Genomic DNA, 27,473 nt, shown 5'->3' on the forward strand with positions numbered 1-27,473 from the left:
AACACACAGATAGCTTTTGTTCTACTTTTTGACACTTTGGATGCAGTCTTTGTTGAGGTGAGACTTTGCAAGTAAATTCTGGACAGCTGTATGTTGATGAAAGAGTCTCAAGCATCCTGTCTATCCTATCAGCTGCTAATGACTCAGCCACACAACATGTCGTCAAGGGATAAAAGGTCCCATCCTGCTTCTTTTGAATTAAAATGACAAAACTGGTATTAAATCAGAAACAGAGAAGGTTAAAAATGAAAAGGAGTGAGACTTCAAGCATTCAGATGTTATAAAGAGGTGAGTAATTAAAAAAAATTGCTGTATAATAATTCCTATGTAAATGAAACTGTTATGGTCATCTGTCATTCCAAAGTAAATGCTACATCACAAGACAACCAGAAGGGCACAAAAAAGTCTCTAATATTTATTGATCAAACAGAGCAGATGACACTACTTTGAAGAGATGAAAGACAAAGTTTAATCTAGAAAATTTATTTTATAAACATTTACCTCATCGTGAGTTTCCTGCTTTTTCAAGCCAGCACACTTCGTTATTATAAGTTCATGGCATCTCTTGTGGACTACACAAGTGCAAACTATAAATAAAAACCAGTAAAAGAATGAGTTTTCATGAAGAATCATTTTTAAGCAGAAGACTGAACTTAGAAGGCTAGAAATGCTGGGACTTGAAAGGCTGCAAGTGACTGGTGAGTTGGTCAGTCCTATGAAGTTAGTCTGGCTCACAAAGGCAGAAGATAATGGACTTTTGAGAGACCAATGAATTTTAAGAGAACTAAAGTATATCTGCCAAAATCTCAGTACGTAAAACCACAATTACCTTCTGAAACATTAACCACAATTTTTCTTAACATTCTTTCCGTTACACATTATCGTAAGTTGATAACAGTGAAATGTTTCAGAAGGCAAATGCTTTGTCAATATTCACATGGATTACTTAATCAATGAATACCATTTGCCAATATGACAGATAAGATTAAAAATTTCAAGGCCTACCTTACTGTGGGATTCAAGGTCATTAAGTGAAAAAAAACACTTCAGAGCGAAATAATGAATTTCATTTTCTTATAGCTTTGGTCATTGTAACAAAAAGAAAATTCTTACCATAGCATGTAAGACAATTATTTGCATTCATTTATTTAAAATGAGATTTCATTTTTTGTAACTGAAATAATCATCACTAACTGGATTATTTCTACTTGTAGACGAGAAGTCGAAAAACATAATCCCAAGACATGACTGCATAAAAAAATTAAGAGTACAAGAAGCTGAGCTGAAAAATTGAGTTGAAAATGAAGCACTTCTGCAGTCTTTGCTATAACCTTCTCTAATGATGACCTCTATAATTATCTCATCTATTTAATTACAGTCTTTGCAATTACCTGGCATTTTTAAACAAAGAATCTTAAGCAGAATTAAGAATTCACCATTTTAAAATGCAAGAAGTGAAAAATGAAGAAGCCAACATCTGCAGATATGCCCCCTAGTTGGATGTGCATCAAGAGACACCAAGCATCTGCTGTTCAGTGACATTAACAGTGCCCTACCTCACATATGCTGCCTAAGACCAACAGTTTTGAAGCATCTTCCTGTGACTTACTGTGGAGGCTGTATCTTTCATGAGACAAACCTACTATCTTGTGCTAAATTCTTAACACTGCACATATACAATGCTTGATGAAAATATCTTATTATTTATATATTAAAACATAAAATATATATTCAAACTGTCCCCCTATAGATTTCCTCTTACCTTGACATTGGTATCCCTGTTTTCCTATTACACCCCTGAAAACAAAACAGTGTTTTAGAAAATGAAGAATATATATTTTTTAAAAATGAAAAACATTTTTTCCTCTCTTTACTGGATATGCACAAGTTTAAAAGAATAGCTTCTTCTAACCAATCATCGATAACTGTTTGTCTAGACTGGGATCAGTTCAAAGTAGGAACCACGTTTCAGTTGCTAAGAGGTAACAAGTAGGAAGATAGACCATGAAGGGATTCAGAAGTAAAGACACATTTACTATAATAGAATAGGCAAAGCCAAAGGGTACATAGAGAGGGAAGCCACAAGCTAGGAAAATAGTCATCAAGCAGGCCTCTAAACAGACAGAAGATTGCATTTGCCAATATTGTTGCTTGAAATCACCTTAGCTAACCTAAAGCTTAAACTGCACACATTTCTTAGAAGGATGTAGTTGAGTTTATGTACAATTCATGTCGTTTCACATTAAGAAAGACTGATTCATTATACAGTCTTAAGAAATATTAATTATGGATCAGATCAGATCTTACGTGTATTAAGGTGCAAATCAGTATCTCCAGGTAACTTTGGAAAACATCAATAGAGTTGCTGAAAAAGAACTGAAAACTGAACATCTCCACTGCTTTTCCCTATCTGAAATTTGTGGGTAGTCAGAAATAATATAAATGATTTCTAAAAGGGAGTTCTTGTTATCTGCTGTAATAAGAAACACCCAATACACTGAACACCCAAACCCCCGGATCATTAGAAGTCTAATACTCCCACATTCCACTGTCTTCAGTAGGATGTAAGGGAGCTTGGCATTACCTAGGAGGGAGATGGTGATACTTAAGCACCTAAAGAAGAATTTAGTCATCTTGGCAAAACATAAAGGTCTCATATTAGGTCTAAAACTACCCTTATGCACGTACAGGACACAAGACTGGCTGTCTACCTAGAATTTATAGTGTGTACTAGACAGGAAAAGATTGAACTTTGTGGCTCAGAAAAGAAAAAATGCAAATACAACAAATTCTAACATTTGTGATGGAAGTTTAAGACACTTCTGTTAACATCTACAAAACTGATGACAGCTTAATATTAAAATGAAGAGGAAAAGAACTACTACTCTACACCATTTATACTTCAGCATAACAGGAGGGTATGTTAACTCTTCAATTCAGAGTTGCAAAGAAAGCGAAGTCATACCATATAAAATCTCTGCAGTGCGAACAATATGTTGGTTGCCTAAGATAGGTGGCCATAAACTTGTGTCCATTAACCTGATGTACTCTGCGTCGCACAGCACCCTGCCGCTTTCTGGGGCGCATACGTTCCCGGAACACACGTTCTTCATTGTCTTTGGGTGCTGAAACAAGAGGAAAAAACAATCAGCACTGGCTGTATCAGACACAAATATGGGAAAGCTCGAATGTGAATAAGTGGGTATTCTCCAAAAAGAAAAAGAATCCTTTCTAGCTAGCAAAATAACTTCCCTAAGTTTGGGTATTTTTTTTCCTTTTTAGCATCAATTACTAAAACGCAAGGGTTTTCATTGCCCAGTACAGGAACTTCTATTTGTTCTAAACCTTTATCTGTAAACTCACGCTAAGCTGGGAATAAGTCTTCTGTGCTTTATCACCATCAAGCACATTGACAACCTCTTTAACAGTAATTACACAGATTCTCCAAGCAGCTCAGACCCATCTCATTTGATCTTCAGGGGAAAAAAAATCCACAAAAAAATACCAACATTCCTTGGTTCCGATACACTCAGAAAGAGCCAACACAAGTGCAAGAAAGCTGAATACAAATACATATTATCAAGCAGAACAAAAATTCTATCCAGAAGTGATTACTCTGTAGAATTCCTGATCACAATCTGAGCTTCAGGCTCTAATAATCTGCTTTGATACTAATACACTTTCAGCAAAAAGTTCAAGGGAAGGAAGTTGTTCCTCTTAACCAATTCCTATTCAACTGTACATGACATGTAATGGTAGGGGAAGTAAAACATGAAGCTGAAACATCTCAGAATGAAAGCTTTTGGACAAAATCCTCCACTCACTACTTCAGTGCATATAACACTTTGAAATGTTTTTAACACTTGTCATTCTCTGAATTTCAGCTACCCTGAATCATTACGATGGCCTAAAGATGCCAACTTCGGTCTGTTGCAAGCTCTTCTGTACACAAATGAGTTCTCCAAGCAACAGTACATTATTTAGCAATAACACAAATAAAAAAGTCTGAGAACAACTCAAATCTATAATATTCTCAAATTATTTTACAAACAACAAAATAAACCCTATTTTTGATGGTTGTAAAATTCAAGTTATTGATTTAGGAGCTCTTAGAAATGGTCTTAAACTAAGCCAACAGATGGATATCCTGTGAAAATACAAATCACAGACCCATGAATCAAGATCAATTTCCTTCACCGCACGTCAAGGGCTAAAAACCCATGACAATAGTAAATTCATTTATGCACTAAAAGGCTGAAGCTCCTGACACATTCATATCTTCCAAAAACTTCTTACTCAGAGTGGGTTTTCACTGTAAGAAGCCACACCAGTGAGATGGCCAGAATGGCATTACTTTTCTGTTCTAAGTGGGCTCTCAGTAAATAAACACTGACTTACACACAAAATTACCCCTTTTATTTATGCCAAAGAACAATCACAAAGCAATGACTCCAGGTCCTCCTTCAAAAGACAAACACCAAACAGTTATCAGTTATGTTTATTTTTATGCATTAAGCAAAATTCTGATGTCTACTAAATACCACAGCCCCTCGAAAGACTGTCTTCCACAGAGAGCAAGTCTTTGGCAGTCCTACCAAAGACTCCTATTTCCATCTTCTGAATGATTTATTGACTTTACAAAGTTGCTGGAAATCTTTTAAGAGTTATTATAGGAAATCTATATTAACACAGAACTGTTCTTTTGGTCATCATCCAGACTGCAGAATTTGCTCAAGTACACAGCCTGGATGGGAAAAAGTTAAAATCCCACTCTCCTGGAAAGGGTTCCCCAAAAGTTATCTTCTTATATGAAACAAACAAGATGTTCTGACAGTGCACAGTTCACACATGATATCGTAATCAGTCTACAATACTGCTTTTCTCCTTTCTTCTTCTTAAGCTAATTCTTCACAGATGAAGCACCTGTAATTTTACAAAGCTGATAAAAAACCTCTTCTTATTTTGGCTAGATAAACACAATACGATGAAAATATTTTATTTTTAGCAACAAAGCCTTAAAATTAATTTAACTATATTACTTTCAGTTCTGTATTTTAAACTTTCATTTTTCACTTACAGTGCTTAAAATTAAACAACAAAACAATGTCTTTTTCAGAAATGCAATGGCTTGAAAACAGATACAAGCAGTACACCAATCCTGAAATCATCAGATTAAATGGCAGGTCTCAGTTATTGATATAATTTCCACACAAACAGCATCTCTGTGTGTGAGAATGATGCTCAAACAGCTCAGGGAAATGCAGTTTTCTTAGTCTGTCTTGGATAACGTTGGAGGTCTGCCAGACCATTGCCCCAAAACTGTCTCTCCTGTCAGCCTGTTGTCCCACATTTATCACCAAAGACTAGTGCTTGGCCAAGTCCCTGCACCGCGTCCTGCTCTAGCCTTGAACTGCACAGATGAACTGCATGTTCCAGAGCAGAGCCTCCCCAGTGGTGACTCTGCCCCACACCTCACCTCTCATTACAGCACACAGAGCATCCCCACCTCATCAGTTGGCACCAGAACTTGTCTGGGGAGGCTGGAATAGCATCTGGCACTACAGTGCATGATGGGACAACTGGATGACTGGACACCAGCCTTTCAGCAAAGCAGACCACGTCACAAGAGAACATAATTCACCCATAAGCTTTCCACTCAGTTTATGTTAAGGTCAGCTGGCTTGCTCACTGTTACCAACACAAACACATCAGCAATGCTTTTCCACAGTCCTCAAGCAAAACATGGCCATGTTTTCCATGATTCACAGCACGGTTGTGGATCACAGGCACCAGCTTTCATAGAATCACAGAATCATTTTGCTTGGAAGAGACACTTAAGATCATTGAGTCAAACCATAACCTAAATCTAGCACTAAACCATGTCCCTAAGAGCCTCATCTCTATGCCTTTTAAAAACCTCCAGGGATGGTGACTCCACCACTTCCCTGGGCAGCCTGTTCCAACCCTTCACAACCCTTTCTGTGAAGAAATGTTTCCTAATATCCAATCTGAACCTTCCCTGGTGCAACTTGAGGCCATTTCCTCTTGTCCTATCACTTGCTACTTGGGAGAAGAGACCAATCCCTTCCATGAAAGGGAACTACACTGCTTCTCCCCAAACTTCTCTTTGTTCACAAGCAGGAAAGCAGAGATCATTAAATGCTATCAGAAAGCAGGGAATACTTGGGAAAATCCCCAACATTTGTATGACACTGACAACTAGTGTTTTCAAGACATGCTATAGAAAATATTAGCATCCCAAACAAAAGTGGCCTTTAAATATATCTTTAAAAGTCTTACAGTGGTATACAACGGATTCTAGTAAATACCATTAGGATACTGCATGCTGCCTAATCGTGGCATTTCTGTTAGCAGAGGAGTTGAAATGAAAATCAAGTGGATTTGCTGTAGTCAGTCTATAAGCAAGTTCCAACATAAACAACAATTTCTCCTCACAGTATTTCTCCTAAATAGACACAGAGGGTTATCGTTTTCTCAGCAAAAGCTGTTTCTTTATGTAAAGTACATTCTGTTCCCTGTTTTGATTTAGAATCATTCAACCACTTATATTATTCAGTTTATCTTTTTTTACATGCATTTATTTAACTTCCATTTTCAAAAGATGGAGTAGGAAAGGCTCATGATAATTTCCAAGTGTTCATAGAGAATACTGTCAATGCAGCACACTGCATTTAGGCTTTATATGATGGTACTTGAGAACTGGCAAATTTAGAACTAATTTCCTCTCAAAACTATACCCAGTAATGCCACTACTTCTTTTAATTGCAGCCAAGGGTAAGTCTTGAGTTATTTGGAAAACAATGGTATATAATTGCTTTTATAGACTCATACGTACATACAAACATATTGCCTACAATTTCAGAGACTGAAAAGACTTACACAGCGAACTCCAAGCTCTCAGAGAAGTTTTACAAAAGTCAGAAGTATCTGGAAAGCAAAATTGCCCTAAATTCATAAATACTTGCAAAAACAATGTTTAAATGAACTGTCTGGAATTACGTTTAACGCCATTAATCTTGTAGAATCTCTTAAGTATGTATTATAAGTCAGAACTTAAAAGATAAGAAAGTAACACAGAATACCCCCTACCCCTCAAAGCAGGCAAGATTGGCAGAAAATGACCCTGTGCACCAAATAACAAAGGTTGGAATGTGTCAAGTCTCATTTCATACTAAAATGGTTTCAGCATAAGTAAGAAGGGTTGAGTGTGGAGCACTAACCACAACCGACAAAATTATCTTGTGTACCAAAATGCGGTATTTCCATTCCTTATCCTCTGCGTCGCAAGTACTTACAGAATTCCAACAATACAAAAAAGGAAAAAATATTGCAGAAAAAGAAAAAATAAAATCAGATGTTGTAATAAAATGGCTACTGACCATCAAAGCCAAACCATAGGTCATGTACAATGGTAACACTTGCAGTAACAGGTGTAGCTGCCAGGTGACCCCAAGCAAGAGAATCACAGAATCACAGAATGTTAGGGATTGGAAGGGACCTCAAAAGATCATCTAGTCCAATCCCCCTGCCGGAGCAGGAACACCCAGATGAGGTTACACAGGAAGGCGTCCAGGCGGGTTTTGAATGTCTCCAGAGAAGGAGAATCCACAACCCCCCTGGGCAGCCTGTTCCAGTGTTCCGTCACCCTCACTGAGAAGAAGTTTCTTCTCAAATTTAAGTGGAACCTCTTGTGTTCCAGCTTGAACCCATTACCCCTTGTCTTACTGTTGGTTGTCACCAAGAAGAGCCTGGCTCCATCCTCGTGACACCCACCCTTTATATATTTATAAACATTGATGAGGTCACCCCTCAGTCTCCTCTTCTCCAAGCACTGACTCCTCCGCGGCTCTTCTGGTGCAAAGTGACTTTCACCCTGGACACCTCTTGGGTGTCTTCCCATTGCTGTCATCCCTAACTACAACCAGCATGCAGAAACACCCGTTGGTTTAACACCACTCTTAGTAACTACAACAGAGATTAACCCAACAATGAAAGCAAAGCAACAATGATTGTACTGATGTTTTAGTGCTGAAGATGAAGCTTTTGCATAATATTTAAAGCTGACCACTTTAACCAGCATGTATGTACAGAAATAGAGCTTTTGTTTCAGCAACATATAACGTCTAAACGGAGGAAGGATATTGAGGCAGGAGAGATAATTCACCTAAAGTTATGTTGGAAAGTGAGAAGGGGCAGGAACAACGTCCAGGACTCCTCAGGTTCCAGAATGGAGTGTAACCAGATCATTATGCATCAAAATTAGGTCTCAAAGGATTATCCCAATACTCTGTTTTGGGCCTCTACAGTAGAAGCATGTATACAGTCATCAAGATTTCTCCAGGCAGAAACTGTGACAGGATTTGCCTTTAAGTTTTTAATCTCCTTTAAAGAAAAAAAAGCTGAAAAATCCTTATATATTTACATTTCTATTTCTCCTTGCTTTTAAAAGCCTTGCTTCAAAAACCTATGCAACACACTAATTTTGTAACTTTGAGATAAAAAACCAAGAAGGTAAATGCTACATTCTAATTTCATAAAGCTGTTACTGTTGAAAACACAAATTAACTGGTTAGTTTATCGCTGTTTAAGACTACATAGTAAGAGCATGCAATTATGTTAAGTCCTTTTCTAAAAGTATAGTATTTCCAGCCTATTTCATTAACAAGGAATAAACAGACAGGTTTTGCTTACTGTATCTCAAATCTAAAGAAAGCTGTCAGGAAATTTCTTGTTTAATAGGAGAAGAATCAGATCCTTAGATAATGCTGTATTGTTGAAAAAAACAAAGATGATGAGTGTTACTAAAGAAATGCAAAAATGCTCACAGAATGGGTTAGTTTTAGAAAAGATAGGTATCTTGACAAGTCATGTCTGTTAACAAGAGCTATTTACTGAAGACATTGAAGAATTGCATTTTAAAGTATGTCAAGCCTAAATATGGTGCGTGGCTTTGTAGTATGGGCTCAAGCTCACATTTATTTGCCTTCAAACACATGCTTATTTTTAAATGCTTCAATCTTGTCTAAAAGAGAGATCCTGCTTGTATGTATTTAAAGAATTCCCTTGACATGCAAACAGATAAAAATGGTTGGGGCTCGTGACGGGCACACAGTTTTGTTTCAGGGCTTGTTTTACTTTCCTTTTTTTAAAAAACAAACAAAAAAACCCCACCTCAAACAAAACAAAAACCCACCAAAACAAACACCCCATAAAACCAAAAACCAAACCAAAAAAACCCCACCAGCAAACAAACCAAACTATAATGCTATCCAAATGATTATTTACACACAGTTCAAACCTTCTCTACACACTTATTTATTATCAGGAACACATTCATTAGCTTCCTCAAAGCTGAAGGAACAACAGTAACTCCCCACATTCTTTCACACAGAAATACTTTCCTATTCAATACACTTAATAAAAGAGAACATAAAGTCCACAAGTACTAAAGAGTCTTATAGGTCCTGAAGGTCCGACTGCAATTTCAGCACCCAGAGAAGTCTGATTTAGTTTTCAGAAATGTGCCAACCTTGCTGGCTGGCAATATTTGGACCAAGCATCCAAAACCAGGAGCAGGGAGCCTGGTGCCTGAAGTCACAGATGCAGCAGCCGGTGCTGCCCCAGCTCCGGCCCGTCCGCTCCCTGCAGCAGAGCCTGGGGAAGGATGAGCTCCCACACGTGCTCAAGCAAAATTCTCCTTCAAATGACTTCGAGAATTTTCTTAAGAAAGCCCTCGAGATGAGCCCTCGCATGTTTCTGCTCTCCAACTGCACAGTGCCTGCAGCATTAGTGACAACTTACACAGGCTTAAGGTATTCACAGCATGGAATTACACATGGTCATCTTCAGATGAACATACAGCACGTTTTGATAAATCTAATATTTAATGAATAGATTTCTGTTTTATAGGAACTCTTTATTGGACAGCTGGTCAGGGATGGATATAAATATAGGGTACTACATCCATTTTTCAGACCCCTGGGGGCTCACAGAGATGAGAGGGTACTGACCTCATCTTAGAGGGTGAATGTAGCAATTCCTACAGATAAACAGCTGTCAGATTCACAAAGTAAGCAAACTGGAGACAGATCCTCCAATTTCATCTCAATTTCTTTATTGGTGGTATTTAAGAAATGCGGTATTCCTGAAATAAGCTTTTAAGTACAATTTTCATTATACATTTTATTTAGCAACAGAAGTTACATTGCTAGAAATGCCACAGGTTTTCCGAAAAGTCCATTTCACATCGCAGGGTTTTTAAAATAAAATTTCAACTTCTAAGACATTTTTCACAAGACAGAATTTAGAGCTTTTTCAGTTGGAAAGGAGACGACGTCAGAGACAACAGGGAGGTGGAAAAAAGAGGTGGGGGGGGGAAATCAATGCTAACCGAGGTTATTTTGGTCTTCCAGCATTATCTTTCTGGAGGAACAAACAGCCTCACTCTAAAAACAATGCCCTTATGTCAATAAATCTGCGATTGAAATCAGAGAGGTGGAAATGTATTCTACATATGGTTATGGTTATGTATCCTACATAAAGTTATTATTCAAGAGAAAAATCTAACTCCACGGAATGTAATGGGTCTACTCCTGTAATAACTAGTAATTTAAAATAATAATTTGCAAAATGTAGAACAGTTTTTGTGCCATAACTTCACAGGATAAGCTTAGAGGAAGAAAATTAATTTAGTTTGTGGCAGTGACATTCAGTTCATGGTGATACAGTGTTAGCAATGAGTAGTATTAGTAGCCTGGTGTTAGTATTGACAGTGTTAAGTCCTGACAGACTAACAAGGTGCAACAGCTGTTACTAAATCAATTGCTTACTAAAGCTAAAATAGTAATGATCTTTTGAATGAAGAAACTACATATATAATACATTATGTTATTATTATTATTATGATTATGATCAGACCAAAAGCCATCCTTGAGACCAGATTTCCCTACCCTTATTGCTGCAAGTCTGCAAACATGTCCTGCAAAATGATTGCAGCTTGCTCCTCAGAGCATGCTCAGCCCCTTGCAGAGGTGCTGGTCAATAGTCTCAGGACACACACTCATATTGTATGTCCTTTTGCCGTCTCCAAGGAAAGAAAGAAAATGTGACAAAGCCTCACAGCCAAGGCTGCTGTGGAACATGAACTTTCAAAGTGGTGCACACATGCCTGTTTATTTTAACCAAACCCTAGGCGATGGAAGTTTCTGCAGGATCAAGTGACCTCTCTGCAGGGTCAACACCTGAGCTGCTGGCCTTTGTCAGCTCCTGGAAAGGAAATGGTGGTGTGATGCTAAGAAGGAAAACAAGCATTGTGAAAATTTCAGGATAAAGCCCTTTTCCCAGAGGTAACTATTAAACCAGACAGATCCTGAATGACAGTATGTTAAGCATGTGTTTGTGACAGATCAGAGAAGTTCGGCAGTCCTCTTCTCATAGTTGCAAAAGCTACGCGGAACGAGATGAAACAGAACCTTGTATGACTAGGGTTTCTGGTCTTTCAGAATGGAGTTGTTTCTGAAATAGTCTTTCAACACCAGCTTTGTTCCTTTCCTGTAGAATAACAGAAGCGATGTGGCAGGCACCTAGGAAATGCCTGAGCCCAGCCCCCTGCAGTGGGGAAAGGTCTCATGTACTTCAGACATCCTCAACTTCCATTTTTCTAATGATTCTTCAAAATCTCCAATGAGGGAAAATCCACAACATGTTCCTGTACCTTGTTTCACTACTCTTACAGACAGGCTGTTTTGCCAACAGCCAGCCTAAATCCTTTTGCAGTAAATTATGCTTCATGAGTGAATGGCAATTTGAAAAAAGCAATTTTTTGCCAGCACAGAAACTACTGCAGCATCTGTGGCAAGACAACCATTATCCTGTTGTACACCATGCAAAAGACCAGGGGCTGGGGATGGCCAGAGACACAGTAAGATGTCACAGAAAAGAGAACTGTAGAAATTTCGCATCCTTCTCAGGCCATGGCAAGACAGAAGCTGCTTTGAACTAAACAGGTCCCCATGGATACCCCAATCTCATGCTAATTGCAGAAAAGCTGTGACATCTGCAGGTAAAAAGGGGAATGAAAAACACTTCCTGCCTTTAAGCTACTGAATCTCACAGTTGATTCCATTTCCAGATCCCTTTCCTGAGAGTGACAACTTCCTTCCATCTGAATTTACAAATGCCTGTAAAGAGGCTCAATTGCGCTAAAATCTCCATATTAAATCTGGTAATTCCACGTAACCACATTAAGGACTTATGGTGTATGACCTACACAGGTCCGAAAAGATGGCTTTCAAAACATGGCTTATAATGGTATACTCCACACCAAAGCTCAAGTCTGTGATATACATTACACAAATTCAGATTTCAGAGTGCTTCACAGTAGAAGCGAAATCTTCTTCCCTACAATTAGAAAATACACCATTCTGAGGTGTCACCGTTGCAGACATTAAAAGTACAGAAACTTCAGGAAGTTTACTTTGCAGAAGTGATCCTTTCTGCATTTTCCTTTTATTTTTCTACATTCATTTCTCAATAAAGTACTAATAACTTGTATCCTCCATGGGGCAGATGGAGTCCATTGCAGAACTGCTTGTGGTTCAAGAGAGCCTCACACAGTGCCCACATGATAACTGAGAAAGCCAGAGAAGATCATATAGCAGCGCCTTTATCCCAAGCAGGAAGAATTCTACCCATTAGTCTGACTAATTTTGAGAAAATTAGAAAGGCACTGAATCCTGAATACTTTGCTAAAAAAATGCTCAGGAAGGCAAAAGGGAGTTTTGAGGGCAGGCAGAATGACTGTGATACATTAATATTTACAGACTTTCTTCTTATACTTTCAGATTATGGCAATGATATTTTTCAACAAATTAAAATAGAGGCTGTAGAAATTTGGAAGTGATTTTGCCCCAACAGCATGAAAGCAATAAGGCATGAAGTATCTGTACCCTTGTGCAGGTAAGCCCACTGATGAGACTAATGGTTCTGATAAACAGAAGAGTATTTGACCCCAAGCAGTAGGATGTGTTATTAGAAATAACACATGAGACAATCATCTTCATAGCCACCGTTTGCCAGATAACACCTGTTTATATCACTGTAACTGTACAGTGCTTTGCCTGCTTAGACAAATAATTTGCAATACTATTAACATTTCAAAGATTTCAAAGAAATCTTTCAGTTGTAAAAACAGTTTGCTTTCTTGTTTTATTTCAAACTAACTTAAAAGGCACTGTTCTCTGAAGTAAGTTGATACTTCAGGCTGTCCACAGAAACAGTATCCAGCCACTGTCAAATTATTTCTTGTTCTTATGATATATTCTTGACAATTTTTGAGTTAGAGAATGCACCATAGTGTCATGATACATGTTAGAAACAAGGACCTGGTTGCCACTGGTGTCTGGACTCCTCTATGCCAGCTCTTCATCTAGCCATGAAGCCAAACCTGGGAAAATTCTGGACAGTCTGCAGGAATGTCTGGGGCTTGAGGTGTCACCAAAACATGCTCCAAGACAATCCCACCATGGCATCCTGGGGCACTGAGTCTGCATCAAGGAAACCCTGAGAGCCATGCCATGGACGGCAGTTAGGCAGCCTGACAGAAAGATCAAGCTTTCTAATATAACTCGTAGCAGTTTTAATCATGTTTCTCCTTCTGTTTCACCACTTATATATTTTCTAAGTTGGTTCAGCATGCTAGAAACACACAATACACCTTTGCTCTGCAGTGGAGCCTGCAGGGCACCCAACAGGTAAAAGAGTGGGTCCTCATTTGAACTGCACAGATAATTATTTTCTGCCTTGGACAGAGGGTGCTGGAGCCTACAGGACTTCCGGACTTTTCATTTCTCCTAACTCTACTGTGGAACTGAATAAAACAAGTGAAAGATATTATTGTTACCCATCAGCTTAGAAAGGACTGTTCTCCAAAACAGCTGCCACCAATAAACAGCATCCATCACTACTTTTCCATTTTTGGCCCAATATATAACCCATAATACACTTCTATTCATGTTCCAACATGTCGCTGCTCCTTCTGGTTTACATCTTTTACTAAGGGCCATATTATGACAATCCTGTCACCCTCCACCAATACTTCCATTTTGTTCATTTCCTAAGTGGGCAATTCTTGCAAGCATTTGTAAGAGGCAAAAATCAGCAGCAAAAGAACTCATTCCCTCTTTCCATTGTCTTTCTTGCAAATGTGGGAGGAATTTTCCTTATCCTTATACCCCCCCACATGCACACAACAGAAGCTTAATTAGGAATGTCTCTGACTCACAAGCAGTGCTATTAAAGCAACTCTCGCATCTATGTCTTTCAACATTAAATATGTTATTACTAATTTCCATTCAAAGAACAATAATAGATATATTATGTAAATCCTGAAGTACTCATATGATTTATTATCAGCATACTACTTTAAAACCCCAATTTAGCAAAGCACTTCTGAATATGCCTACATGAAAGAGCATATTTACTGTGCCATGGATTTCAATGGAAATCTACTAATATTTAAAGCACCACTTACCTGCCCTGCTACATGTTAAATGTACTCATCTATTGCAGGGTAAAAATGGAAACATGTGCTAAACAGCATCTCCTTTTTCCCTGACGGGCTTATGGGCACAGCATCATGAGGTAATTGCAAATGGTGAGTTTGCGTATTGTCAATAGAGCCTGAATGTGTCATATAGATTTTTACTGGGAGGAGGACTGACACATGACAGGGACAGGGGGATGACCACCACCATGAACTGTCATTGGCAGATCAAGTATTTCTCAGAGACAAGATTAAATAAGAGGAGTTTTAAGGTTTCTTATTTGCTTGTTGATTTCAATATATAGGTTCTTTTACTGTCCAAACTCCACATAATGATAAAAAAGCAGATTAATAAGATCAGACCACAGTGTTACCTCACCCTGCTTTTGCAGAAGGAATGTGGGGCCTATCATGTATTTGCTACCAGCTCCATCGTGTGCTCTTATTTTTAATAATGTACTGCTGATATTTCCTTTTGCAGGACTTCAAGCAGAAAAATAGTAAAGGGATCTCACTCCTCCTTCCTTTGACTCGCAGCAAAATTTTGCAGTATTTGACGTCTGGCATAGTGTGTTAGCTGAAATACATAATTACATGAGAATCCTGGCTCTTGCTAAACAAAGCAACATGTATCTAGCCCTCAGTTTATGCAGAGAACCTTGAAATATGTGACAAAAATACATGTAAAGACTGAAAAGCACACAAAAATTCTAGTGGAGAACACCCTCCCCAGCTTTACTATGGAAGATCTTACTTGTCTCTGTACACTGGATACATGTTTTCAAATCAGTATGGGGTTAGTCAAACTGCATCTTACTGTATGAGACACGGGCAGAAGACAAAACTGTGTTTGAAAAAGGTTACAAAGACTTATTTGTTCCTAGCTTTTGCTGTCGTTTTGATATTCCAGTCTTCCTCCAGTGCTCCCATATTTATTTAAATTCTCCAGCCTTTCCGTAAGACAGACCTATCAGTGTCTTTTACATTTTCAGTAACTCAGTGAGCATGTGGCTCAAGCTTTCATATAAAGTGAAAAGTGCTTCTGGCTTATGAAAAGATGCTTCACTGGACACCTGATTTCCGGCAGAGTCAGAATTTCAGAAAAGTTTTTAAGCATCAACTGCTTGAATTAATGTAATGGAATGTGGGCCACTTTTCCTGAACTATGGTAGATTAAATCTCTAATAAAAAAGTATATTCACAGAGGAGAAAAATTGGCAAACAGCCTTTGAAGAGGCGACGGATGCGCTGATTGAGATGCATTTTGTTTTTCATAGTTCTGTAAAACTGATGTAATATTCAAAAATGCTTAAGAACTTACTGATGGAAGCAGCTGGCAAGTGGGAAGGGTGGGATGTTAGATGATGAGGTGCCTTACTGTGGGAATTGAGGAAAAAAAGAAAAAAAGAAAAGAGAGATGACCAATATGGAATCATAGTTTTAACCCTATCACTTTGGAGAAAAACTCCGTGAGAAATAGGACATGAAAGGAAGGGAGGGAAAAAGGAGGGAGGGAAGAACGTCAACCTAGAGGTGATGAAAGAGAACATATTGAGAACACTCTTTTTGCTCCACATGGGAGAAACTGTGAGCAATGCGGCTCACTTCAGTCAATGGCCCAAACTCCAAGGTCAATCTGAGTTTAGGATTATTGTCAACTAGTAAATTAATTTCCTTTCTACTCATCTGCTGCAAAGAAAAGTTAACTCTCTCTATTACAGAAAACTCATATATAAGAGCTAGCAGATATATATACACAATGAGTTAGCTACAGAAAAGCATTCGAGGTTTGCATTTTTTCCACAGAGTTCTAGATACCTGCCTTGTAGTGCTCTGGGAGAATGGATATTCTCATGCAAGCAAACGTTAGACTTGCTAAGGTTTTCCCAAAGACATTGAGACAACAAGTTCACTGAAACAACCAACTTCAAAAAACTGATACTTCTTTAGAGCCCCTACTGTTTTATTCGATATGTGATAGTTGAACCTAGCTCACACTATGTTTATGCAGAACAGGTACAGAAAGTCGGATTAGCAAGTTAAGACGGTTACATATCGTATTCTATTACATTACTCTAAATTAACTGATTTTTTTTCTCCTTCAGCAAATCCCCTTTTGTTACTTCCATACTAAAAGCAGTTCAGTACTAACAAATCCCCACAGCACTCACTGAAACCTGATTTATAAAATATATGTGAAGACCCTATACAAGAGTTAATCAATGTGTGTGGGAGAAAACCTACTTCTAACATTTCTTAAAACTGTAAGTCTTCCAAGAAAAATATTTATTAAACTGTGGGCTGTGCATCTGTATACTGCAACTGAAAGAAAATGGAACGAAGAAAAAACACTGAAATTTTTTCTTCTCTTCTTCAGCACAAATATATCAAATGCTACTTCAAGATCCAAGCAACTTGGACCAGAAACTAAATCAGACAATGAAAAGAGAGAGAAAGCAATTCTTGCAATGACTGCTGATTTAATTATTCTCTTTCTATTCCAGTGCTCTATTTTCCATTCAGCGCTGACCCTGCTTCCCACCAAAAGTACAATCTTTGGATACTCTAAGGCGTCAGGTAAGTTCTCCTGTCACTGAGAGCACAAAGCTCCTCTGGAGACCTGTGGGAGCACCAGGAGGATGGGGTCCAAGGAAAGCCTGGGGAGAGCCAAGGGAATGACAAGGAAACTGCCTGCAGCACAAAGGACAACTATGCGTACATCTTAATGCTCTATGTGCCCAGTCACACGAGGATAAGATCTATCCTTGGTTACAGCCCTGCAGTTAAGACAGAGAACAGCAAGACATACATTAAACCAAGCAGAATTTGGCTCAGTTTACTTACAGCTGAGATAAAAAAAGAAACCTTGATTGCCTATGACCAAACTGTGAGGATACAAAATGTTCTAGCAATTGTAAAACACTAACCTCTAAAACTTGACTCCATTTACTGTTTTGTTTATTAACAGGTCAAGAGATAGCAGACACTTCAAAAAAGCTTTCCTCAAAAAATTCAGGTCACAGCCCATGCTCTCAAACCCTTTCTGTCCTCTTTGGTTTCCCAAGCACCTCTGCTCATATTCAAACACTACATAATTCATTTTCACTTAGCCTTATCAGGTTGCTGAATAAGGATGTGAAAGTCAGCTGACTGCAAGTTCAAAAAATAGATTCGGTGCCTCCTTATTGCTGCTGTCACCGATTTAGCTGTTCCCATGGTAAACTTAAATCCCACCACGGGAAGCTGTATCACCTATCAGTTCACAAGCTGGGAAGTGTGGTGTATGGAGATTTGATTTAACAGATCCCAGAACTGCCTGGTTGAAGGATGTGGCAGCTGAAAACTGGAGGCCTGAATTCTTCGCCCTTCCCCTTTTTTTTTTAACTTGTATAATCTCCAGAGAACTAAGACATATGGCAGCATTTCCAAGTTGGTTTCAAAGAGATTTTGATTTCCCACTTACTTTCTCTAAGTGTGAATTACCTAAGAAGGTGTCAGAAGTTCCTCGAAAAAATCCTTTTAATGCTGGTTGTCTTTAGAAGAAGGGCTTCTAGAGAGAAGCTCCTACTTCTTTTTAAGAAACAAAAAAAAGATTTTGACAGCTCTATAGCTGAAGCCTCTGACTTCACTATGCATATGACACACCACTGCACTCATGAATTAGTTTTTTACAAGTGTTCCAATTCAGAAAATAATGAAGCTTCCTCATTAATACAGAGACAAAAAAAAATGCCCTAAGAAGGAGATCATCCTCCAGAGTAGAGACTTCACTATCAGAAATCGCAGAGCAGATATTGCTAGAGCTAAGGTATCCTTCTTCCTTCAGTAAATAACTACCAAAAATCAAATATATTCTTACATGCTGAAATTATTTCTCTGAACTTTTCTTGAATAAAACATGGTCTTTGCCATTAGCATACCAGTAGCCAAATAAAAACACGTAATGCATTTTAAGAAAGAAAGACAGAAAAAACCCAATTTGTTAAGGTAATTTGAACTAAATAAGACCATGTTTATAGTCTGCCTTTTTCTTTATGTCACACCCAAATCCAGTAAACAAAAGATTTTAATTACAAAGAGAAAAAAACAAAACAAAGATTATTTTTAAAAAGTATAAAAGAAAGGCAAGGAAACAGAAATATAGCATTTCAAGATTCAATTACTCCAAAAAATGTCTTAAAGTGACTCTTCACTACTTGTCCTGGAGTCATTACAAAGCCCCCAGCAACACCACATCCAATACACAAAACTAAACCTTTTTTTGTGGTGTACTTGGAAAACTCACTGAATTTGAAAATCTAATATGACACAGTGAATCCAAACCAGTCAATTGTGAGTAATGATTTTGTGATCCTCCATTTTTGAGACCACCATAACAAGCTTATGTTAGAAAACGCTTATGTTAGAAAGGCAGATTTTATAAGATGCGGTGAAACTGTCTGAACCCAGCTACATTAAATGTGTTTTAAAACCCCTATGCAAAAGCAGAGGCATTCAGAATAGCTGCCCGTATTCAGTAACTCGGCCCAATGTGTCTACATTGCAGCATCAGTTTGCTTGTTCTCCTACATGCAAGAATATAATCTTAGCACGCACAAAATCCCTCATTTCACGATGGTGAAAAAAGTCACAGAAATTGGCCAAGAAAATTAGATGTATCTAAGCAATTTTCAGTCAACCCACACAGGACATTAGTGGGAAGAAAGCATTAGCACTATTCTTAGCAGCATCTAAACTTATTTAAAATAATTATTCCAGTATCTACTCCAGCAAGCAATACGAATTACACTTGTCTCTTAGACAAAAAGACAGACACAAAAACATGAATATGATCCTCCCTCTGCATTGTATTTATCTTTACCAGAAGCAAGGAAAACAGCATAGAAAACATTCCTGGAAACTAAGGGGAAAAATAAATCTTAGTTTAAGAGAGACCATTTTAAACATTATGATTATTGCGCCAGAGCTATGGGTTCGATGAAAATGGATTGTAGGTGATTTAGAAAGATGCAGAAAGCTGTATCACAGAATAAAAGTAGTAAGATCATCATTTTACATTGGTCCCATTGAATAGATGGAGATCAGCAGATCATTGCTTCACCAGCAGTGAAAGGGTGTGTGGCTCCACCACTGCATCAGAAGCACCTTGTGATGCACGCTTTCCAGAACATGGAACCATCAAAATAAACTGACCTGGGCATTTGCAAGTTTTAATACTAAGGGGGTAATCACGAGATGCAAGAGGCACTTGGCTTCAGACTAGTGAAAATCTCTAGTTGTAGTTACATCACATTTCTCTCTTCATTCCTACAATGTGTAACTCCATGCTGACATTGCAGAACATCGCTTGTCTGGTCATACATGCAACAAGAGGGAGAATTTCTACTAATAGCTTCTGGTAAATTACCTGTTTTAACATGGTGTTATACCACCAGTCCCAAGATAGGAACTATTTCAGCTTTTCACTCATCTGTTTAGGGAGTGCTACCTCTAAGACAACTGTTCCCCCTCAGATAGAAACTGGGTATTGCCCTAAAATACAATGGTCTTGGTCAGGGACTGACTCTGATAAACTGGCAGGAGCTCTGAATTATATTGCTGTAAAATCACACAAAAAGAATCTGTCTCTGCACACATAGAATTAAGTAATGATTCTCAGAATAACAGCTCTTTGGAACAGGTTTTTAAGGTGCTTTTTAGCTTAGTCTTAACAAAATTAAAGCAAAATGTATCTCAGCAAGTGTGAGACTTCCTTAAAAAATTGAAATAGAAGTTTTCCTTCTATGTAAAAATGAAATAACAGGTTATATTGGACTAGGCTAATAACGACTTGCTAATTTAAAAAATTTATTTATTTATTTACATACAACAGTGTTATGTCTTTCATTTAACTCTAACTCCTGAAAACCAGCATTTCTCCTAAAATATTTTTTTTTTTCTTCTAACACTGTCAAACACTGAATCTCCCTTTCCACCAACCCCTCGCTTTCAGAGGAACAACAGCTGGAACTGACATGGCTGGTTTTGTCTACTCCATGGCACCTTTCAAGAATTTTTGTATTCATCATCTATGCATTAATCACAGGGACTATGCCAGCTCAAACTTCGGGAAAATAGTCCAGTAATGAAATGAAATTATGATAGGTAAAATTATGAAAAGGCTATATAAATAAAATCAAATGTTCTAACCTAGAATAATGTTACTTTTAATTTCAGAACAACATACAAATAAGGCTGATAACATCAAAGCAAACGACTGCTACGGAAGAATAAGCCAATGATTTCTCCTAATAAATCCATATTTAAAAGCCAATTGACTCACCCAGAAGTTATCCCATGCATATATTATTATTCACATATCACAAATATATGAAAAAAACCCCATATTTGGAGTATACAGCCTTGCCCTCATATCCTGCTTGCCTTCATAACCAGCCAAACTTGGTTAGTACAGCAATAGCACTGTGTGTGACTGTTGGTAGTAGTCACAATATCTCAGAAACAGCTTTTTAAAATTTTTTTCAGGTACAGTTCAAAGGGCTTTACACAAAAGGCACAAAGACATTGAACGACATGCCTGAGGCCACCCAGAAAACTTGCGGCAGATGACTTGTGCGTGATGCCTTTGCAGTCTTCACCCAGGATTTTCTTCCCATCATTTCTAAGCACCTAGAGACTGATCTGGTGCTTACAATCAATATCAAATAATCGCTTCCTTGAATTCTCCTGCTTGATCACTAAATAAGGACATTTTGTTTTCCTGCGATTTTTTCCCAATAGCATGAAAAATACAAAGGCTGTTAGTCCATCCTCAGTACCTTTAAATTTGTATCTCTGTTTCTGAAGTATATTTTAACTCTGTACCATGTTATTTTTACAGGTTACACCACCTCCTAGTTGGGCAGAAACTGGTAACCAAAATCAGTTGCAGATAAAAGCCAATAGAAAACTTCCGTGACATCTAAAACAGAGCCAACAATACCTACCAAGTGTTTTTATCTATACTACAGGGTGTTGCAAAAGATCGACCCAGTTTGAAATCCCTATACCTCTGCAGCCACAAACTATCAACTATCGTCTCAATGTTGTCCATACAGCCGGTGAAGGGAACATAGAACATTCATAAGAAGGTTACTAAAACTTGATAATTCATTAAACTGTGTGTGAATTTTTGTGGGTCTGTCTTTTTGAAACACCCTGTACAGCATAGCTGTGTTTCTCAAAGGGAAACTAGTTTCATGATGTGTTTAGCTAAACAAAAAGGCAATGGGATCCACATGCATCTCTTTGTTTCAAAATTATACATGTAGTAGATATACTACAAACTTAGGCATCTTAATAAATTTGTAATCACCAACTCTCTGGTTACTTAACTCAATCCTGTATCCTCTTTGCCTGTCTTTTTGGTTCTGACTGAACGCTCATGACAATCACCTGTTCTTTGTGCCTGGATGCAAAATGATGTAAAATTTGTAAAACCACCTGCCTTGTGTATTTAGAAGGCATAACAATGTTTTTTTTTTCTGTAAAACCTTATTTTACTTGAAGAGCATCATCAATCCAAAACATAATTAAACGTCAAGTGAAAATTACTGTCCATTGCATACACACTGTTTTCATGAAGCACGGAGTAATTCAGGCTGGAAGGTGCCTCCGGAGGGAGGTATCTGGTCCAAACCCCACCTCAGGCAGTGCCAGCTAAAGCAGGCTGCTCTGGGCCTGCTCCACTCAAAATCCAAGTATATCCAAGGTTGACATCCATTCTCCAATAATCATCCTCCAAGTAGCCTCTGTTGGCATACTTAATTTTAGCCACACAGACTATCAATGACAAAGCCAGGGGATACCCCCAAAAATCTGAGTTTAGACCACGTGATCCAATGATCAGACTACAACATTTCCTCCCCAATTTAAAATATAGGAATTAATTTACTGTCATGAGGTCTGTAGTTCAAATGTCTATGTGCAAGATAAAGCTTCTCAGGTAGTACCTTCTTCTTATATCATAGAAAGGTCTTTATAAAAATATAAATAAAAAAGCAGAAGCTAGAGCAAGACCAACAAAAGAAGCAGGGGATATCACAATCATTAAAGTGCTGAACACAGAAAATGAGTTAATGGAGGAAACAGAAGAAAACTGATTACTGGTTAAAGCAAGGACTGGCACCGAAAATCTTTTGATACCACTTATCTTGAGGATGACCACTATGATCTTCTAAATACCAATTTTCTTTTCATGTCAGCATCCTAAAAATTGAACGATATTCAGTAAAATATTATGGATTTTAAGAAGTACATTACTATGGAGTCTGAATAAAAAGCAGAAATCTATTTATAAAAAACTATTTATAAAAGTTACGATTTCACTAACACTGACTTGGCCATGACTGTCCCCTTCCTTTTCCCCCCGCCCTTATCTAGGGCTAAGAAAATAGTGTCTATAAAAGCTGGCAAGACTTATATATAAAATTTACAGCGTAGTACGTAGGCAGGCAGATAGATCAATCAACTTTTTAAATTTAGTGCATACAGTTTACTGTGAAAGCAGATTTTTTCATGAGAGACAAGTTCAGGATTTTATGGTTTATTTTTGGTTATCACATCTTTCTAACAGATAATGATTCATTCACTAGTCTTCAAGGAAAATAAGCGCACATGAATATTTTTAAGCACAGTGCCTGCATGGTTTAACACTCATTTGCTGCAGAAAGATTAGATCTCTAATGAAGTCTCAGCATTTCTGCCCACATAACATGTACAAGGAGCTGTGGAGAGCCCTACAGCTCCTGCTGGATTCAAATTCTGCAGAAACCAAGCTGCAAAGCAACACACAGTATGGAGACTTCGCCGGACTGGAGTGAAATTGTGTTCCTAAACGGGGCCTTCAGCACAGAGGTGTGGATGTTTGATGCACTGAAGTAAAATTTTAGAAAGGCTAAATATTTTTATTTAAGATACTTATTAGGTGGCAGGGGACACATACAGGTACGTACGCAGTCAAATCTGATGTCAGAAGAGATGTACACAATGCTGCTGTGCCCTCCATTCCCTGTGAAATTTATAATCACATCTAATGTGCGGAATTTGGAGGACTGCAAATGAAAGAAAACTTGCCAGCACAGAAGCTCTCTCTTATAAATTTTATCAATGTAAATTCTATTTTGCAAATGCTGTACTCCTTTCATTACCACCTTTGACCTGTTCTGTCAAACACAGGCATAACTTTTGCACCTCTTGTACAAAATCGTGACCAAGTATCCTAAGAGGCAGCAACAGACAGAAGTGTTTTGTTTTCCCTGTTGCAGAAAAATCTACTCCTCTTTGTGCTTGAGGTTTTTCAAGACTACTTCAGTTAGTGACAGTCCACAAACTAGTACTCTGCTTCCAATTGTTGCTGAATTACTAAAAATTGGAAGTAACATTTAGAAATTTTAAGTGTAAGGAACTTCTGAGAGAACAGAATTCCTAGGAAACATAGCCTCTCTAAAAACTAAAACAATATGTTAATGTTCAAAATCATAAAAGATAAAGAAATGAGTCAATTATTAAAGTAGGAAGATTATAGGAGCTATAAAAATCCTGGGCATTTGAAAATCAGAGGATTCATAATCAAGGCAAACAAACATTTGCACATGGCAGTTCAAATATCCCATCCTGCCAGGCTCCACATTGAACAAACCCTTCAGTTTTAAGTGCAAAGCCCATATATACCCCATATATTACAAAATATTCCTGAAGGCTTTAAGTTATGATCCAACATATAATTAGAAATTTCAGGACTTTGCCTTAGGACAGTAAGCAGCAGCCATGACATATTTTATCATATCTATAAGTTGCGTGATATGTTATTTTTAAATTCATGCTACTTGTTCTACCCAAGTCAAAAATTTGATCCTCAGACACTCACATAAACTTAGTTATGCTTGGTATGGAAAGAGAACAGGCATGTTTTTCCAGAAAAAAAAAACCCAAACAACACTCAGAACAACTTTCAACTATTTAAGTCTCAATTACCATAGGTTTTTTCCTAATTACTTTATGGGCACAACAAAGATTATTTTTTTTTTTCACCTGGTCATAAATAAGTTGCCAAACTGCCTCCAAAGAATGCTATAATTCACATAGAGAGACCACCTGACAAAAATTAAACAGAGAACAATTACACGTAAAAATATGAAATAAATTTTAAATTAATAAAAGCAGCTTAGATTATATTTAAGACACTGTGACAAAGACACATGAGAATATAAGCTGGTTTCAGTTGCAGTGTTGCACTGTCACTTGCTTTAATGGGTTTCTTTTGCTAAGTGCATTAAATGTGGAGTTTGCTTCTCAAATAGGAACTACAAAATGAAAAATCGCATTACCCTACTGAAAAAGCTCACACCCATAAACCATTAATGAGCATATTACTGGTTTCAGGTGATTGCACTACCTTTTTTGTTTAGAAGAACTCACTTAAAGATTCTCTGAAGACTTGCTCCTGAACAGCTCTATGACCTAGTTTAAAGAAAATGTAAAAGGATTATATTTTTGGCTCTTTGCATCAAGGTTTTTTTGGCATTTACAAACTTTGCTGAATCGTTTTGGCTGTGGTGCTTTTCCTTATCTGCCCAAGCAATACTCAGCAGTATGGAATTTGCTTCCAGTGCACACTGAAAGTGCTAGCACTTTGCAAACACCATTATTTCTTTAGCAAAACATCTTTCATTGTGTTTTACAAAACAATTTTGAAGCCTTTTCAAGACATCCACACAATGTCCATCAGCACAGTAGAAATGTACTCAAATGCATCCAAGGAGATCATCCAGAGAGGTGCGTGGGTCTATCAAAACACGGCCTAAAAAACACTGCACAACAGAGCTCAGTGGATTAGTGAGTGAATATAAGACCTAGTGCTTCAAGCACAAAGGAATGAGCACCGAGAATCAACTGCTAAGGCTGTTTGTCTAGAGACGTTGACTTACTGAAGGTTTCAAAACCTGCAAAATCAATTAAAAGAATCAGGTTTTATTACTGAACATATTCTAACTCCATTAACAGTATAAGGCAGATGACTGAGCCTTAGAGTTAATGCTCAATAGAGTTAATAAAAAAAAAAGCCAAGCAATTTAATTACACCTTTCAAATCTGCCTGCACACATATACCCCATACTTCAACACTCAAACTTAGTTCCATCCCTTCTACTAAAAATATCTTTTATTACAGAGGAGTAAAAGCAAAAAGCTAATTCAGAACAAAAATTATAACTTTAGACAACGCATGGTGTGAAATGACATGTACCTTCCCATGTTAATGAGTATTTCAGTAGCAGCACAGCTTACGTAATAATCATGGGGTTTATGGCAGCTGGTTATTTTGACAAGAAATCTGAAGGAGCTGTATGAAAATAGCATGGAAAGAAGGAAAGAAAAGCAATAGGTCTGACACGTCAGAGACCCTTTTACAAAGCATGCCAAGTCTGTCCTTTGTTACTCGGTTTTCATATCAAAAGCCCAATTTTGAACCCTATGCACAGATAAAAAACAAATTTGCAGCAAAACCAGGAACCCATCTGCAAACATTTTTGCAAGCCCCTTCTCCCACTGAAATGGAAATAAGTGGGCATTTTCTTATTTTTCAAACAAAGCCTAACTTTTCAATACATTGTAGCAAATGGGGAAAAGAAAAAAAAAGGTTTAGTCAGTATGGTTCAACAGTGGTGTTGGAAACTCTAATTTCACTTTTCGTTTCAAAAAGTAGGGACCAACTCTGTTCTAAAATACCAAAGACAGACCTTTATTACTTCTTTTTCAACAGGAAAAAAGGCAAAAGCAAGAATACCTAATTTATAATAAATCATAGCAGATGAAAAAACCCAATTTTATTGAATGAAATGTTTTCTCATAAAGGTGTATTTTCAAGTTTAATCTTTAGAAACAGAAAAACATAAGTTTACATAGTCCGACCATCAAAAATAAAACAATTATGATAATTTACGGTCAGTTTTGGAAAAAAACCAGTAGAGCATCTTTCTTAAAATGGTTGTTGATTCTAAAGAAGATAACCACTTGGTGGCAGAAGAATCTACGTCTTGCTCAGAAACTGTATTGCTGTCAGGAAAACATGCAAACTGATGCGTTTGTACTGCACGGTAAATGATTTGCTGCTAGTAATGTTGATGAAAAACTCATTGGTTCAGTGTAACTCAACCCTCAGGGCTGACAAAGGCACATATTCTCCCAGAGCATTCTAGCTACCGTGAATTGAATTGTTACTTTATAGATTGAAAGTTTGTACAATTGGAAAATTCAATTTAAGATAAGATCAAATTATTGTATATCTAATTGTTAATAAAGTTTCAGAAGAAAAGAAACCCAAACAGCCAACAGCACTATAATGCCACTTTCAGCTTAAAAATCTGGAAGAGCTCCCATTTGAAAACACGGTACAAGTAATAGCATTTACTGAAAATTCTATATACCTATCCATAATTTCTAAGAGTTTCTTTCTGACTTTCAAAACAGATCACTGGTTAGATTAATAAATAGAGGCTCCTACCACCAGTCTATTTTACCTTTCTCTCCTTTGTTTCATTCTATCGCAAGACCCTCCCACAACTGAATGCATTATATTTTGCCACGTACAAGGCAGGAAGGGCTCGGGCTCCTGACCGTCCCCAGCCAGAGCAGAGCGGGGGCTGCAGGAGACACAGCTGGACCCGCCGAGCCCCAGCCCGCAGGATCGGGCCCCGCAGGATCGGGCCCCGCACGGCCGCCCGAGCACTGGCAGCATCACAGCAGTGAACCGGCACTCGCACCCGCACCGCGGAAGAAACTGTTCCTTCTTCCCGACTTGAGCACGATCCTGCCACAAACGCCGAAAAACGATTAACCTGCTAACCCAAAAGGATGACTCTTGAACGAGCCT

General features: G+C 37.9%; 1 protein-coding gene across 2 annotated transcripts in view; it reads right to left on the reverse strand.

The window, feature by feature from the left end:
* The window catches only part of PRKCE (protein kinase C epsilon), a 292,898-nt gene that overhangs the window by 107,567 nt on the left and 157,858 nt on the right, over window positions 1-27,473 (reverse strand). For both annotated transcript variants that reach the window (XR_010605909.1, XM_065630857.1), the window contains exons 3-5: window positions 2,966-3,125; window positions 1,763-1,797; window positions 502-587 (exon numbers count right to left, since the gene is read on the reverse strand). Coding sequence is in view for 1 of the 2 variants with exons in the window: in XM_065630857.1 (XP_065486929.1) it covers window positions 502-587; window positions 1,763-1,797; window positions 2,966-3,125 (281 nt within the window). In the remaining variant the exon portion in view is untranslated. The remainder of the gene's footprint in view (window positions 1-501; window positions 588-1,762; window positions 1,798-2,965; window positions 3,126-27,473) is intronic.

The sequence above is a fragment of the Caloenas nicobarica genome, chromosome 3, assembly GCF_036013445.1.
Source record: "Caloenas nicobarica isolate bCalNic1 chromosome 3, bCalNic1.hap1, whole genome shotgun sequence".
NCBI classification, from domain to species: domain Eukaryota; kingdom Metazoa; phylum Chordata; class Aves; order Columbiformes; family Columbidae; genus Caloenas; species Caloenas nicobarica.